This window comes from Salvelinus alpinus, chromosome 28 (assembly GCF_045679555.1).
Source record: "Salvelinus alpinus chromosome 28, SLU_Salpinus.1, whole genome shotgun sequence".
Classification (NCBI taxonomy): domain Eukaryota; kingdom Metazoa; phylum Chordata; class Actinopteri; order Salmoniformes; family Salmonidae; genus Salvelinus; species Salvelinus alpinus.
The window spans coordinates 16,589,885-16,602,795 of NC_092113.1; the positions used below are offsets into that span (position 1 = coordinate 16,589,885).

The 12,911-nt window shown below is 43.3% G+C and overlaps 1 protein-coding gene across 1 annotated transcript; it reads left to right on the top strand.

The window, feature by feature from the left end:
• Window positions 1-94: 94 nt before the first annotated feature.
• On the top strand, window positions 95-12,907 carry LOC139557312 (short transient receptor potential channel 4-associated protein-like). The gene is made up of 19 exons (XM_071371944.1): window positions 95-367; window positions 774-902; window positions 1,066-1,182; window positions 1,278-1,335; window positions 1,434-1,489; window positions 1,640-1,768; window positions 1,909-2,110; window positions 2,363-2,551; window positions 4,279-4,421; window positions 4,657-4,785; window positions 5,633-5,691; window positions 7,932-8,033; window positions 8,135-8,218; window positions 8,309-8,399; window positions 8,505-8,645; window positions 10,018-10,129; window positions 10,304-10,416; window positions 10,805-11,011; window positions 11,176-12,907. Exons 1-19 carry the CDS (start codon window positions 251-253, stop codon window positions 11,311-11,313), a joined length of 2,316 nt encoding a protein of 771 aa, XP_071228045.1. The 5' UTR covers window positions 95-250; the 3' UTR covers window positions 11,314-12,907.
• The last annotated feature ends 4 nt before the right edge of the window (window positions 12,908-12,911 follow it).

A 12,911-nucleotide genomic window follows, 5' to 3' on the forward strand; every position in this document is an offset into this window, starting at 1 on the left:
CGGGTAGGCCTACAGGTCAAAAGTTGATTTTTTTTGTTGTGAATTTTAGTTAACCCTAACCCTTTTCCTAACCTTAACCTAATTATCCTAAGCTGCTAGGTTAATTATCCTTACCTGTTGCGTAAGGTCTCCTAACCTGCTACGAAAAGTACATTCTGACAAGCTCCATCTCTTCTTGCAAAGATGGTGCGAACTATTCTGTCGACAGTCCATATAACTTCCTGTTAAGAGAGAAGCAAAAGAGGAAGTCATGGCGAACACAGAAGGACCCGAGCCCCCTCGGACTCGAAGAAATAGTAATAAAAACATCCTTACAAGGATCAGACATGGACAAAGCTCTGGCCGGGCAATTAGTCGAGCGACAGAGGTAAAATAACGTTACACATTTAGAAATCCTTGCTTAAAGAAGACATTACAAGGGTTTGGGACGAAGAAAGACAGTTAACTAGCTTGCTTGCTAACTTTCGCTAACGTAACTGTCTACACAAACGAAGCGCTGAGACCGCTAACTAAATAGCTAGCTAACGGCTAGCTAAAATAGGAGAAGTCGGAAGTGTATGTAGTCATTACATTAGATAACTAACGTTAGCTAGTCACGGCAACCCAAAGGAAAGTTGTCGCTATCTAGCTAACAGTTAGCAGGCTATCGTTACAGCTATTCGATTTGACATAAACTGGTGTAACTGTTAGCTAGCCCAGTCACTGATTTGTGTATTTCATTTGCCCAATCCTTGACATGTTTTTGCTCCTATGGTTTTCCTTCTTGTCCTTAGATATCTGAGGCCCTACTCCAGGAAAGAGACCAACAGGCCCAGTGGCATGGGATTCCAGTGCTGCTGCAGAGACTGTATGACAGCAGTCACCTCAACAGTGACCTCTCCCAGATCCACTCCATCATCAAGGTGCAAATAATACTCTTCCCAGACCTCGGTCAGAGCTGTAATACCACACGTAGAGGCAAAGGTTTCATGCTTGTTTTTCCCATGTTAGCTGTGATGGTATTTGCTGTTGAGTTGACAGGTGTGGTGTTCACAACATGTTTGTGTTGTCTTTGTGGTGTGGTAGGAAGTGTCACCTTTTCTCTCCACGGAGGCTATGTCGTTTGTGACAGAGGACAGGAGAACAGTGCAGAAGTCCACCTGTCCCAACACATACACCTTTGACCTCTTTGGAGGCATTGATGTAAGTCTCCAACATGTTGACACAGAGGCAAATATAACTGTCTTGTCAGTGGTCATATATGCTGTGTCAGGGTTTAATTCCTGCTTTGTCCTTAGTTACTAGTGGAGATTCTGATGAGACCCACCCTCACCACACAGATGAATGTCCCTAAAAGTAAGCCACATTAAAACATTCCTTGGTCATAGTTTTGCAAATGTGAGGAACCAATTTAAGATGCCCTGAATACAATCTAACGTGTGTTCTCTTTGCAGTGACTGATGACCTTGTCAAGGATTGTTTAAGTGTTCTGTACAATTGTTGTATATGTGTAAGTATCAATGCCATTGATAAATAGGGTTTGAATGCATGCAAGATAATATCTGGCAACTTAACACTGTCTGACACAGAGGGTGATGTCCACCCTCCTATCTTTATTTTAGTCAGAAAAGGCTAATCATTAGCTTTCCCACATTTTCAGATGGAAGGAATCACAAAAAGTCTGGCATCACGAGATGACTTTGTCATGTTTTTGTTTACACTGATGTCAAACAAGAAAACGTTTTTGCAAACAGCCACATTGATTGAGGACATTCTAGGGGTCAGGAAGGTAAGGATAGCCTAAAAACCCTTAAGATCACTGTCAATCCTTACAAATGATTCATTAAAATTGGCTGAATCCCACTGAACCTAAAAGATGCAGCAGAATGTCAATAACCTGTACCTTCTACCTTCCTCTTTGTGCTCCAGGAGATGATCCAGCTGGAGGACATCCCCAACCTGCCAAGTCTGGTCCAGAGCTTCAATCAGCAGCAGCTAGCCAACTTCTGCCGCATCCTGTCAGTCACCATCTCTGAGCCAGACATGGGCAACGATGACAAGCACACGCTGCTGGCCAAGAACGCCCAGCAGAGGGCCAACCCCTGCCCGTCCCACTCTGAAGTCAACCAGGGTAAGACTGCTCTCACCATTGAACCTGAGAGAGACTGGAGAAGGAGTTCTCACATTCAATAATTCTTATTCATATGACTAGCATTTAATGAAGAAAATGCTTGTTAATGACTTGTCCCTCTATTGCTCAGCGATGCGTGAAATGAGAAGTTAATGGATTTGCACTCCTCAATGCCTCTGTTTCCTTATCACTCTGTTGACGGGAACGAGTAAATTGATAATCAAATAATCTGTTCTCCCCCGTGTGTGTCAGTGGCCCTGCTGAACATCCCGGGCTTCATTGAGCGGCTATGTAAGCTGGCCACCAGGAAGGTGTCGGAGGCCTCGGGGCCATCCAGCCTGCTGCTGGAGCTTCAGGACTGGTACACCTGGCTGGACAACGCCCTGGTGCTGGACGCACTCATGCAGATGGCCACAGAGGACGCCGAGCAGAGCAGCACAGGTCAGAACAATAGATAGACATGCACTCTCCTTCACACATATGCACGCACTGTAGGGGTGAATATTTTACAAATGTTCCATCCCGAGAACAAATCACTTTTTTAACCCAGTGTTTCCCGCCAAAACTGGAACTGTCATTCAAAAGCATATAAATAGATTATGTCTGGATGTGACGAGAGCTTTGATCGAAAATTCGGGCCCAATGCTACCTAAGCCTGATGAGCCCTACATTTAAATACATTTTATGAGCCCAAGCCCAAATGATTGTGCCTTTATCCAATACATATATGATATATAGGCTACTCCACATTACGCAAGACAGAAAAACATAAAAGTCCATAGATGTAGCTAGCTATATGCTCTCTTGGGTAAATAAATGAAACAAGCTTCAGTAGTCTAATCTTTACGATTGTGAACTGTATTACTGTACTGTGTTGTATGATACGGACTGGAATTATGCACCTCGTTCAAACCATGATAAAGCTGAGAGAACGTGGTTCTGGTGCAGCACATGCGGCTACAAAGTTACAAGTATAGGCTAGCGAATTTGATTTTAATTTTGAAATATAATGGAGCCTATTTGTATAATTAGTAGGCTGACGCATATACATTACCAGTCAAAAGTTTGGACCTAGGGTCCTCCCGAGTGGTACAGTGATCTAAGGCACTGCATCGCAGTGCTAGCTGTGCCACTAGAGATCCTGGTTCGAGTCCAGGCTCTGTCGCAGCCGGCCGTGACCGGGAGACCCATGGGGCGGTGCACAATTGGGCCAGCGGCGTCTGGGTTAGGGGAGGGTTTGGCTGGCAGGGATGTTTTTGTCTCATCGCGCTCTAGCGACTCTTGTGGCGGGCCGGGCGCGATGCACGCTGACACGGTCGCCAGGTGTACAGTTAAGCGGGCATTGTGTCAAGAAGCAGTGGGGCTTGGCTGGGTTGTGTTTCGGAGGATGCACGACTCTCGACCTTCGTCTCTCTCTCGAGTCCGTACGGGAGTTGCAGCGATGGAAGACTTTAACTACCAATTGGATACTATGAAATTGGGGAGAAAAAGGGTTATAAAAAAATTCCAGGGTTTTTCTTTATTTTTGCTATTTTCTACATTGTATAATAATAGTGAAGACCTCAACTGAAATAACACATGGAATTGATGTAGTAACCAAAAAAGTGTTAAACAAATCAAAATATATTTGAGATTCTTCAAAGTAGCCACCCTTTGCCTTGATGACAGCTTTGCACACTCTTGGCATTCTCTCAACCATCTTGATGAGGTAGTCACCTGGAATGAATTTCAATTAACAGATGTGCCTTGTTAAAAGTAAATTTGTGGAATTTCTTTCCTTAATGCGTTTGAGCCCATCAGTAATTGTGACACGGTAGGTGTGGTATACAGAAGATAGCCCTATTTGGTAAAAGACCAAGTCCATGTTATGGCAAGAACAACTCAAATAAGCAAAGAGAAACGACAGTCCATCATTACTTTAAGACATGAAGGTCAGTCAATACAGAAAATGTAAAGAACTTTGAAAGTTTCTTCAAGTGGCTGGTAGCCTAGTGGTTAGAGCGTTGGACTAATAACTGAAAGGTTGCAAGATCGAGTCCCCGGGCTGACAAGGTGGAAATCTGTTGTTCTGCCCCTGAACAAGGCAGTTAACCCACTGTTCCTAGGCCGTCATTGAAAATAAGAATTTGTCATCTCAGTTTGTTAACGTACACTGTGCTCTTTCTCAGAGTCCTCAGACGAGAGTTCTCTGGCCACCAGCCCTCTCAGACACCGTCTGCCCCAGTCCATGAAGATTGTTCATGAGATCATGTACAAGGTGGAGGTGCTCTATGTGCTCTGTGTGCTACTCATAGGCCGCCAGAGGAACCAGGTGAGAGCCAGGTATCTGGAGTTTACAACAGTTGGTTTGGAAAAATGGGTTTGTAAAGTTTTTCTTAGCCACTGCCCCAGTCCATGAAGATTGTCATGGACTTCTGCAGTACTTGCTCTTTGGGGGTTTAGCCTGGGTATCTGCAATGCACAATGCAATTTGCAACTGCCGATGTAAAAAGGGCTTTCTCAAATAAATGTGATTGATTTGTAAACGTATCGTGCCTTTTAAACAGGTTCACAAAATGCTGGCAGAGTTCAAACTGATTCCAGGACTTAACAACCTGTTTGACAAGCTGATCTGGAGAAAGCAAACATCTTCCCATGTCCTCCATGGCCAGAACCAAAACTGTGACTGCAGCCCGGTAAGAACACCCCTCCGCTCTGGGACTGGGTCAATGGGCACGTTCACACTGCACCTTAGGCCAGGGTTAAGAGCAGGTTTAGCGCCGACTTTTCGGGGCCCCAGAAACTCGGTACCAAAATAGCCAATGTGAAAGCGTCACTTTCACTAAATGTACATATGCTTGTGATGCCTGTAATGTGTTATGCACGTTATTTTGACAATTAAATTCATAATATTGAATCCTTCCATCTGAGGATAAAAAAAGAAAATACTTTCATCCATGCAATAACATTGGTTGCTATGCCTAATAAAAATGGTTGCTATGCAGACTGGCTAATGTTTTTTCACTTGGCCAACTAAAGCTACAAACTCTACAGCTGGAAGGGCAGCAAACGCTCCATTTTCCTAGTTGTCATAGCTTTTTTATTGACATTTAATTGCATATATCCATGATGATAATATTGTTGCATGATTTTGCCTGGATCAGAAAAGATAGTGTCCCGTTAGTTCACAGCATTCTCTGCACAGCGATGAGATCGAATTTTTAAAGTTTAACATTTTTTCCGATGTCGGACAGGCAGACAAGCAAGGTTTATACAAACCATCACTGTTGGAATTCAAATGCTAGGCCAGAATCAAGAGGAAATAAATGTTACTAAATGTCTTATTGCTTATAACATTTGGTTGTTTGTCCGTTAGCCCAGGGCTTTGGAATACAAGTGTGAATCCTTAGCCCAGGGTTAACAAATTCTTGTGTGAACACAAGATAAGCTAGCCCGGGGCTAAGAACAATGCAGTGTGAAGGGGCCTAATGTGGTAATGGCACAGTAGCACTAATCACTGATATTGATCATCCTCTCTCACAGGAGATCTCCTTTAAAATCCAGTTTCTACGATTACTCCAGAGCTTCAGCGACCATCATGAGTGAGTACATTAGACGAGAGCTGTGTTCGAATATCCATACTAACATACTGTATACTACATACTATTAGTTAACGTACAAGAGCTTCGCCTGTCTACCAGAAGTTGATGCTTTTGCAATGCAACCTCTTGCTAGCTTGTTAGCATAACAAATGACTAGCTAAACATTTTACGATTCCGGGTGTGTTTGTAAATTCAAACAGGAGTGCCGAGTGCGCTCTGAGCGTTCGTAAATTCAGAGCGTTTCGCTCTCGGAGTGTTCAGAGCGCACACTGGACGCTCTGGCCGAGGAGTAGGGTTGATCCGAGCGTTCTGGCCTCACAACGGCAGTCAAGCACCCAAGTTAACTGGTTAACGTTGGTTAGCTTGCTAGCTACATCCAGACACAAATTAGAGAACACCTCACTCTGACCATTTTACTTGCCCTAGCAGAGCTTGTTAGGCAATTATGTTATCCAGAGCGTTGGTGACTTTAACTGCTGCTGACAATTGCGCTTTTTGCCGGCTTACTGACACCGGCCATATTAAACGGGTGTTGAGCGTTCGGAAATTCATCAGTTATTCTGCGCGAGTGCTCTGAAATCGGCGTAGATAGCCAGAATTAAAAGTCCATTGAATCGCACAACAACTATACCACTTAGCTAAAAATTGTGAATAATCAAGTCAATAAACATTGAGTAGTTAATATACTGCCTGGCAAGTTCAATGTATTAGTCGCTAACTAACGTAAGCTAACATACCGGTAAAGTACATTTACATTTACATTTAAGTCATTTAGCAGACGCTCTTATCCAGAGCGACTTACAAGTACCTACTGCTGTAATGCTATGCGGTTCGTAAGGATAGCGTAGCTAACAAATTGTCAGCCAACATAACGTGTAATGTAACTTATTTGAAAAGTCATTACTTTATTAATTTGCTCAACATTTTATTAACATTTATTATTAGTTAAAGCAATGAATTTATATCCGCTATCTAGTCACACTTCGGCACCACTTTTTCGGCCATTTTCTTCAAATCTGAAAAAGTAGGAAGCCACGCCCATTTTCTGAAGAATTGCATTATGGGCCCTAAAAGCATGGAAATAGTGTCCACTGCATGTATACTTTGTATTTTGTCGCATTTAGTACGCCACCAGGTAACTTTTGGCATACTAACTATATCCATACTATGACCAATAAGCATACTATATACTCTAGTCACCTCCCAAATAGTACGGTTAGTATAAGTATTCAAACACAACTTAGGTGTATGAAAGAAACTATATTGCTGGGGAAGTAAACACATCGCCTGATATACATGATGAAAGTCCTGCCTCCTTCCTGAATCATATCACATACTGTATTTGAAAGGACTTCAAGATTATATCTTCAAATTCATGAAAATGCTGTCAGATAAGATATACACTGAGTGTACATAACATTAGGAACACCTGCTTGTTCCATGACTGACTGACCAGGTGAAAACTATGATCCCTTATTAATGTCACCTGTTAAATCAATTTCAATCAGTGTAGCTGAAGGGGAGGAGACTGGTTAAAGAAGGATTTTTAAGCCTTGAGACATGGATTGTGTATGTGTGCCATTCAAAGGGTGAATGGGCAAGACAAAATATTTAAGCGTCTTTGAACAGAGTATGGTAGTCGGTGATCGTTTGAGTGTGTCAAGAACTGCATCGCTGCTGGATTTTTCACGTACAACAGTTTCCCGTGTCTATTAAGAATGGTCCACCACCCAAAGGACATCTATCCGACTTGACACAACTGTTGGAAGCATTGAAGTCAACATGGGCCAGCCTCCCTGTGGAACTGTTTTGACACCTTGTAGATCATGCCCCAATGAATTGAAGCTGTTAGGAACAACTAGGAAGGTGTTTAGAATCTTTTGTACATTCAGTGTATGTAAAAAAAGTGATAGGCAACTCCAGTCTTCGGGGGGCCAGAGTGGTGTCAAGCTTTTTTCCCCGTCCCTAGCATACACAACTGATTTTAACTATTTTCATTCTAAAAAAGGTCATGATTAGTTGATTATTGGAGTGAGGTGTGTTAGCTTGGGCAAAAGTGTGACACCAATCAGGCCCCCATAGGACTTGAGTTGGCCATCCCTGAAAATTATATTCTTATTCATGGATTCATTTACTTTCTTTCGATTAAATTTTTTCGTAAGACATTGGGTATGGAGTTTGGTACCATCTCAGTGAATCTGCCATTTGGGTCATGTCTGATCTTTCCTCCTCCCTCTCAGGAACAAGTATCTCCTCCTGAACGCTCAGGAGCTGAATGAACTCAGTGCCATCTCTCTGAAAGCCAGCATCCCTGAGGTGGAGGCTTTTGTCAACACAGACAGGTAGGGTGCATAGTTAGGCTGACGCACAGGGATGGAGGACATTTTGTTCTGAATTTGACAAAATCCCCCATTTTGCATTCTCTTTTCGCTCTACTATATAGGAATCTAATCTGTGATGGTAAAAAGGGCCTCCTGACACGGCTACTTTCAGTCATGAAGAAGGAACCGGCTGAATCCTCATTTAGGTTAGTGCGTGTGTTTACTCCAGGAGTTAATGAGTGAAACATCATGCCACAGGTATAGAAAGAGGAAGAAACCCCAGTCTCTGTCTGTAGGTTCTGGCAGGCGAGGGCGGTGGAGAGCTTCCTGAGAGGGGCCACCTCCTACGCTGACCAGGTGTTCCTGCTCAAGAGAGGCCTGCTGGAGGTACAGAGGCTGTTGCCAAGCCAGTGAGGGGACACACCTATGATATAACAGCTTTCTAGTATTCATTTAAAACCTCCCAATAATCCCTCTACTCTGTCCCTCCAGCACATTCTGTTCAGCATCATAGACAGTGGCTGTAAGTCCAGGGACGTGCTGCAGAGCTACTTTGACCTGCTGGGGGAACTCATGAAGTTCAACATCGACGCCTTCAAGAGGTTCAACAAATACGTCAACACCGAGGAGAAGGTAGGTCAGTGGACAGGGCAGAGGGGTTAGGGTCAAGACTTCAAACCACTGAGAAGCAAGGAGAGTATATGTAAATAGATGGTCAGTCCGGGGCAATTCCATGGTAAGAGTCATGCTGTGACACAGATTTTTCTATTTAAAATGTACACTGCCGTTCAAAAGTTTGGGGTCACTTGGAAATGTCCTTAAAATAACATCAAATTGATCAGTAATACAGTGTAGACATTGTTAATGTTGTAAATGACTATTGTAGCTGGAAACGGCAGATTTGTTATGGAATATCTACATAGGTGTAACAGTTTAGCTTTCGTCCGTCCCCGCGACCCGGGCTCGAACCAGGGACCCTCTGCACACACAGACAACTGACACCCACGAAGCATCGTTACCCAGCGCGCCACAAAAAACGCGACCCTTGCAGTGCAAGGGGAACAACTACTTCAGGTCTCAGAGCGAGTGACGTCACCGATTAAAACACTATTAGCGAGCACCACCGCTAACTAGCTAGCCATTTCACATCGATTACATAGGTGTACAGAGGCCCATTATCAGCAACCATCACTCCTGTGTTCCAATGACACGTTGTGTTAGCTAATCCAAGTTTATAATTTTAAAAGGCTAATTGATCATTAGAAAACCCTTTTGCAATTATGTTAGCACAGCTGAAAACTTGTGCTGATAAAGAAGCAATAAAACAGGCCTTTAGACTAGTTGATTATCTGGAGCATCAGCATTTGTGGTTTCAATTACAGGCTCAAAATGGCCAGAAACAAAACCCTTTCTTCTGAAACTCGTCAGTCTATTCTTGTTCTGAGAAATGAAGGCTATTCCATGTGAAAAATTGCCAAGAAACTGAAGATCTCGTACAACGCTGTGTTCTACTCCCTTCACAGAACAGCGCAAACTGGCTCTAACCAGAATAGAAAGAGTGGGAGGCCCCGGTGCACAACTGAGCGAGAGGACCAGTACATTAGAGTGTAGTTTGAGAAACAGACGCCTCACAAGTCCTCAACTGGCAGTTTCATTAAATAGTACCCGCAAAACACCAGTCTCAACGTCAACAGTGAAGAGACGACTCCGGGATGCTGGCCTTTTCTTTCAAAAACAAGGACATTTCTAAATGACTGCAAACTTTTGAACGGTAGTGTATGTCAAACAAAAAAACAATGATTGCAAAGTTAAACAGACCAAACAACTCGATGCACAATGACTACTTTTAACAATTTCCACAGAAAATGTTAAAACACTTGAAAATGGATGGAATGGAAATGACCCATCTGCACTGGAACTGCCCTCAGTTAAAACCTTATCCCTACCAATTGACACCCTTCAAGTCCTGTTACATGTTTGGTTTAATTTCTGCTTCCTGTGTTAGTTCCAGATGTTTATGACCCAGATCAACAGCTCTCTGGTGGACTCCAACATGCTGGTGCGCTGTATCATCCTGTCCCTGGATCGCTTTGAGAGCCAGATTGAGGATGTGAGCGGTAGGTCCGTAGAAATAGGCTGAGGCCTTCTGGTTAACACACGTTTGTGGCTGCTTTGTTGGTGGCTTTATGGTAGTGAAATATGGCTGCTCTTAGTCATTTCTACTCTTGGTAGTCTTAGTTACCCTCTTCTGACTCCTCCATGTTTCTCTCCCATCCCTCTCTGTCCTGTAGTTGTGGAGGTGCTGTCAGAGTGCAGTCTGCTGTCCTACATGGCCCGCGTGGAGAACAGACAGGCCTTCCTCTTCAGGCTCGTCAACATCATCAATGTGCAGATACTCACCCAGGTAAGGAAATCCTCTGCTCTGTTAATCATTTCACTATAATACTGATGGCTCACGTGCTATTGCATCCTGCTAGCTAATATAGACTTTACATTCCTGTACTTCTTGTTTCTCATTCAGACATGTACACTTGTCTTCATAATCGGCTAACTGGGGCGGCAGGTAGCCTAGTGGTTAGAGCGTTGGGCTAGTAACCGAAAGGTTGCTAGTTCAAATCCCCGAGCTGACAAGATACAAATCTGTCGTTCTGCCCCTGAACAAGGCAGTTAACCCACTGTTCCTAGGCCGTCATTGAAAATAAGAATTTGTTCTTAACTGTCTTGCCGAGTTAAATAAAGATAAAATAAAACTGTGATCCTGCCTGTTTGATGGTGGCTGAACCTAATGTTAGGAGAATGTGAGCTGTCTGAACACCAGCCTGGTAGTGTTGATGCTGGCCAGGAGGCGGGACAAACTGGCCTTCTGTCTCAACGCCCTGAGGGAGAAGGAGTACGCTGAGAAATACCCCGGCTGCCTGCTCAACAACTTACACAACCTGCTGCGCTTCTGGCAGCGCCACTACCTCAACAAGGACAAGGACAGCACCTGTCTGGAGAACGTGAGTGTCCTCGTCAATGCACACACACCCCGTTGTTACTTTTAATGCTGTCTACTGTATTGCGGTAATTGGTGGTAATTCTGTATTGGGACACTTGTACATTGGACCATTCTCCATCCTATTTGGTTTTCAGGGGAACTGTTGTATCTCTCTCCTATTCTCAGAGTTCCTGTATATCATTTACCTACTGGAAGGAGACTGTGTCGGTTCTGTTGGACTCAGACCCGACTTCACTATGTGCCATAGCCAGCTACATCGACGAGGCCTACATGGATCTGGGCAGAGACTTTCTGGAAGTGTAATACCTTGATTGCTGCCTCTGGATGGATGGAGGAGAGTCAATGTCTCCATTCACCTACAAACTGAAAGATCTGAGCTCTCACTCCTCCATATAGCTGTTATTCAGGGATCCTTAGGTCTACAGAATGACTGTGTGCATAGTTTTGGGCTTGTGTGTGTTAAGTGTATGAGTGGATACTTGTGTCATGTGTGTGGAGCCGTGTTGGGGTGTATAACATGTCGGACTTGGGAGTGTCCATTCTATTGTAGCTGTGGAGGAGAACCAGTCAGCAGCCCCAGAGGACTGAGGTTCCTTCAGCCTTTCACTAATAGTATGGATAGGATCTCTCCTACCCTCTGGTTAAAAAAAAAACTACCCACTTCATAGTGTCGCCAAAATGTACATGGTGATTACATTGGCAGATGGTACATATTGTACAGAGTACTTACAACTGGTATACCTTTTTGTGGCCCAATTTCAGAGATTCGCAATTAATTGTCTAGTGTAATAGTTCTACAGTAAGGAAAGGTTATAACAATCAATTTGAGTTTGTTTGCCGATGTAATAACATTTTGATGTGCAGTCACACGAACACGATGTGTAAGTACACCGACTGGAAGAAATACATTACTCTATCAGTATGTTCATGTTTTAGGGACATTGAGGCCTAGATTCAATCAGATAAAGTGTTAACCGGTGATGGCCGTCACCAGCATAGCTGATGGTTTTTTGGGAGGTGAAACTGTGTTGAAGCTGTCAAATTGGTGCTCTTGTGATCCTTGTCACAAAGCCACAACGTCCCACTCGCTTTAATGTTCAGAACAAGAATGTGTAGGCTATATAGAAATAATGACGCTCACATTGAAAATCATTCACCAAAATGAGGATTTCTGTCAGCCTAATGGAGGTGTAGATTACATTCCAGTGCTCAAACTTGTAAACAAGGCTGTGTGGGATTTATCTTAATGCGACTCCGTGCAGCCAATGGCAATGTCCGCTTTAGGTATGTCTGGAGCCGCTTGTGGATTTGACAGCTCTTAACGCAGTTCCACTGGCCTGAAAACAACCACTATGTGGATCTAATTGAATAGAGCCCTTAATTGAAGACCAAAATATCAGTATTTCAGGGACAAGCAATAGTTTTATTTTGTTCTAAAAAGAGGCTATTTAAAGAAATGCATCATAACATGATCCCTGTAAATGACAAAGGATTTAGGACGAGGTGGACACAAGGCTCAGGACTCACCAGATGAATGAATTAGTTTGGTCCAACACCCACAGGAGTCCTGACTGGCATCCGTAGTAATGTTAGGAAAGGTGCTTCGCTTACAGCATGAGGCTCGTAAACGTTGTGTCCATTCTCAGGATGTGTGGGTCTGTATGTGACACTGGGCCCACCGGGGTTTTTTCTGCATAGAAAAGTCTTAGGCTGACCAAACAGTATAAATATTTTTACATTCAGGATGGTGAAATGTTTTCAGTGTAAACTTAAAACAATTAAAAAGCAGGAAGTATGTAGAAAAGATAATGGACCTATATATTTTTAAAATAGATCATCTTTGAGAACTAACAAATCACCAAAATATAAATTAAACAGAGAATCTAAAATAAAAAAACACG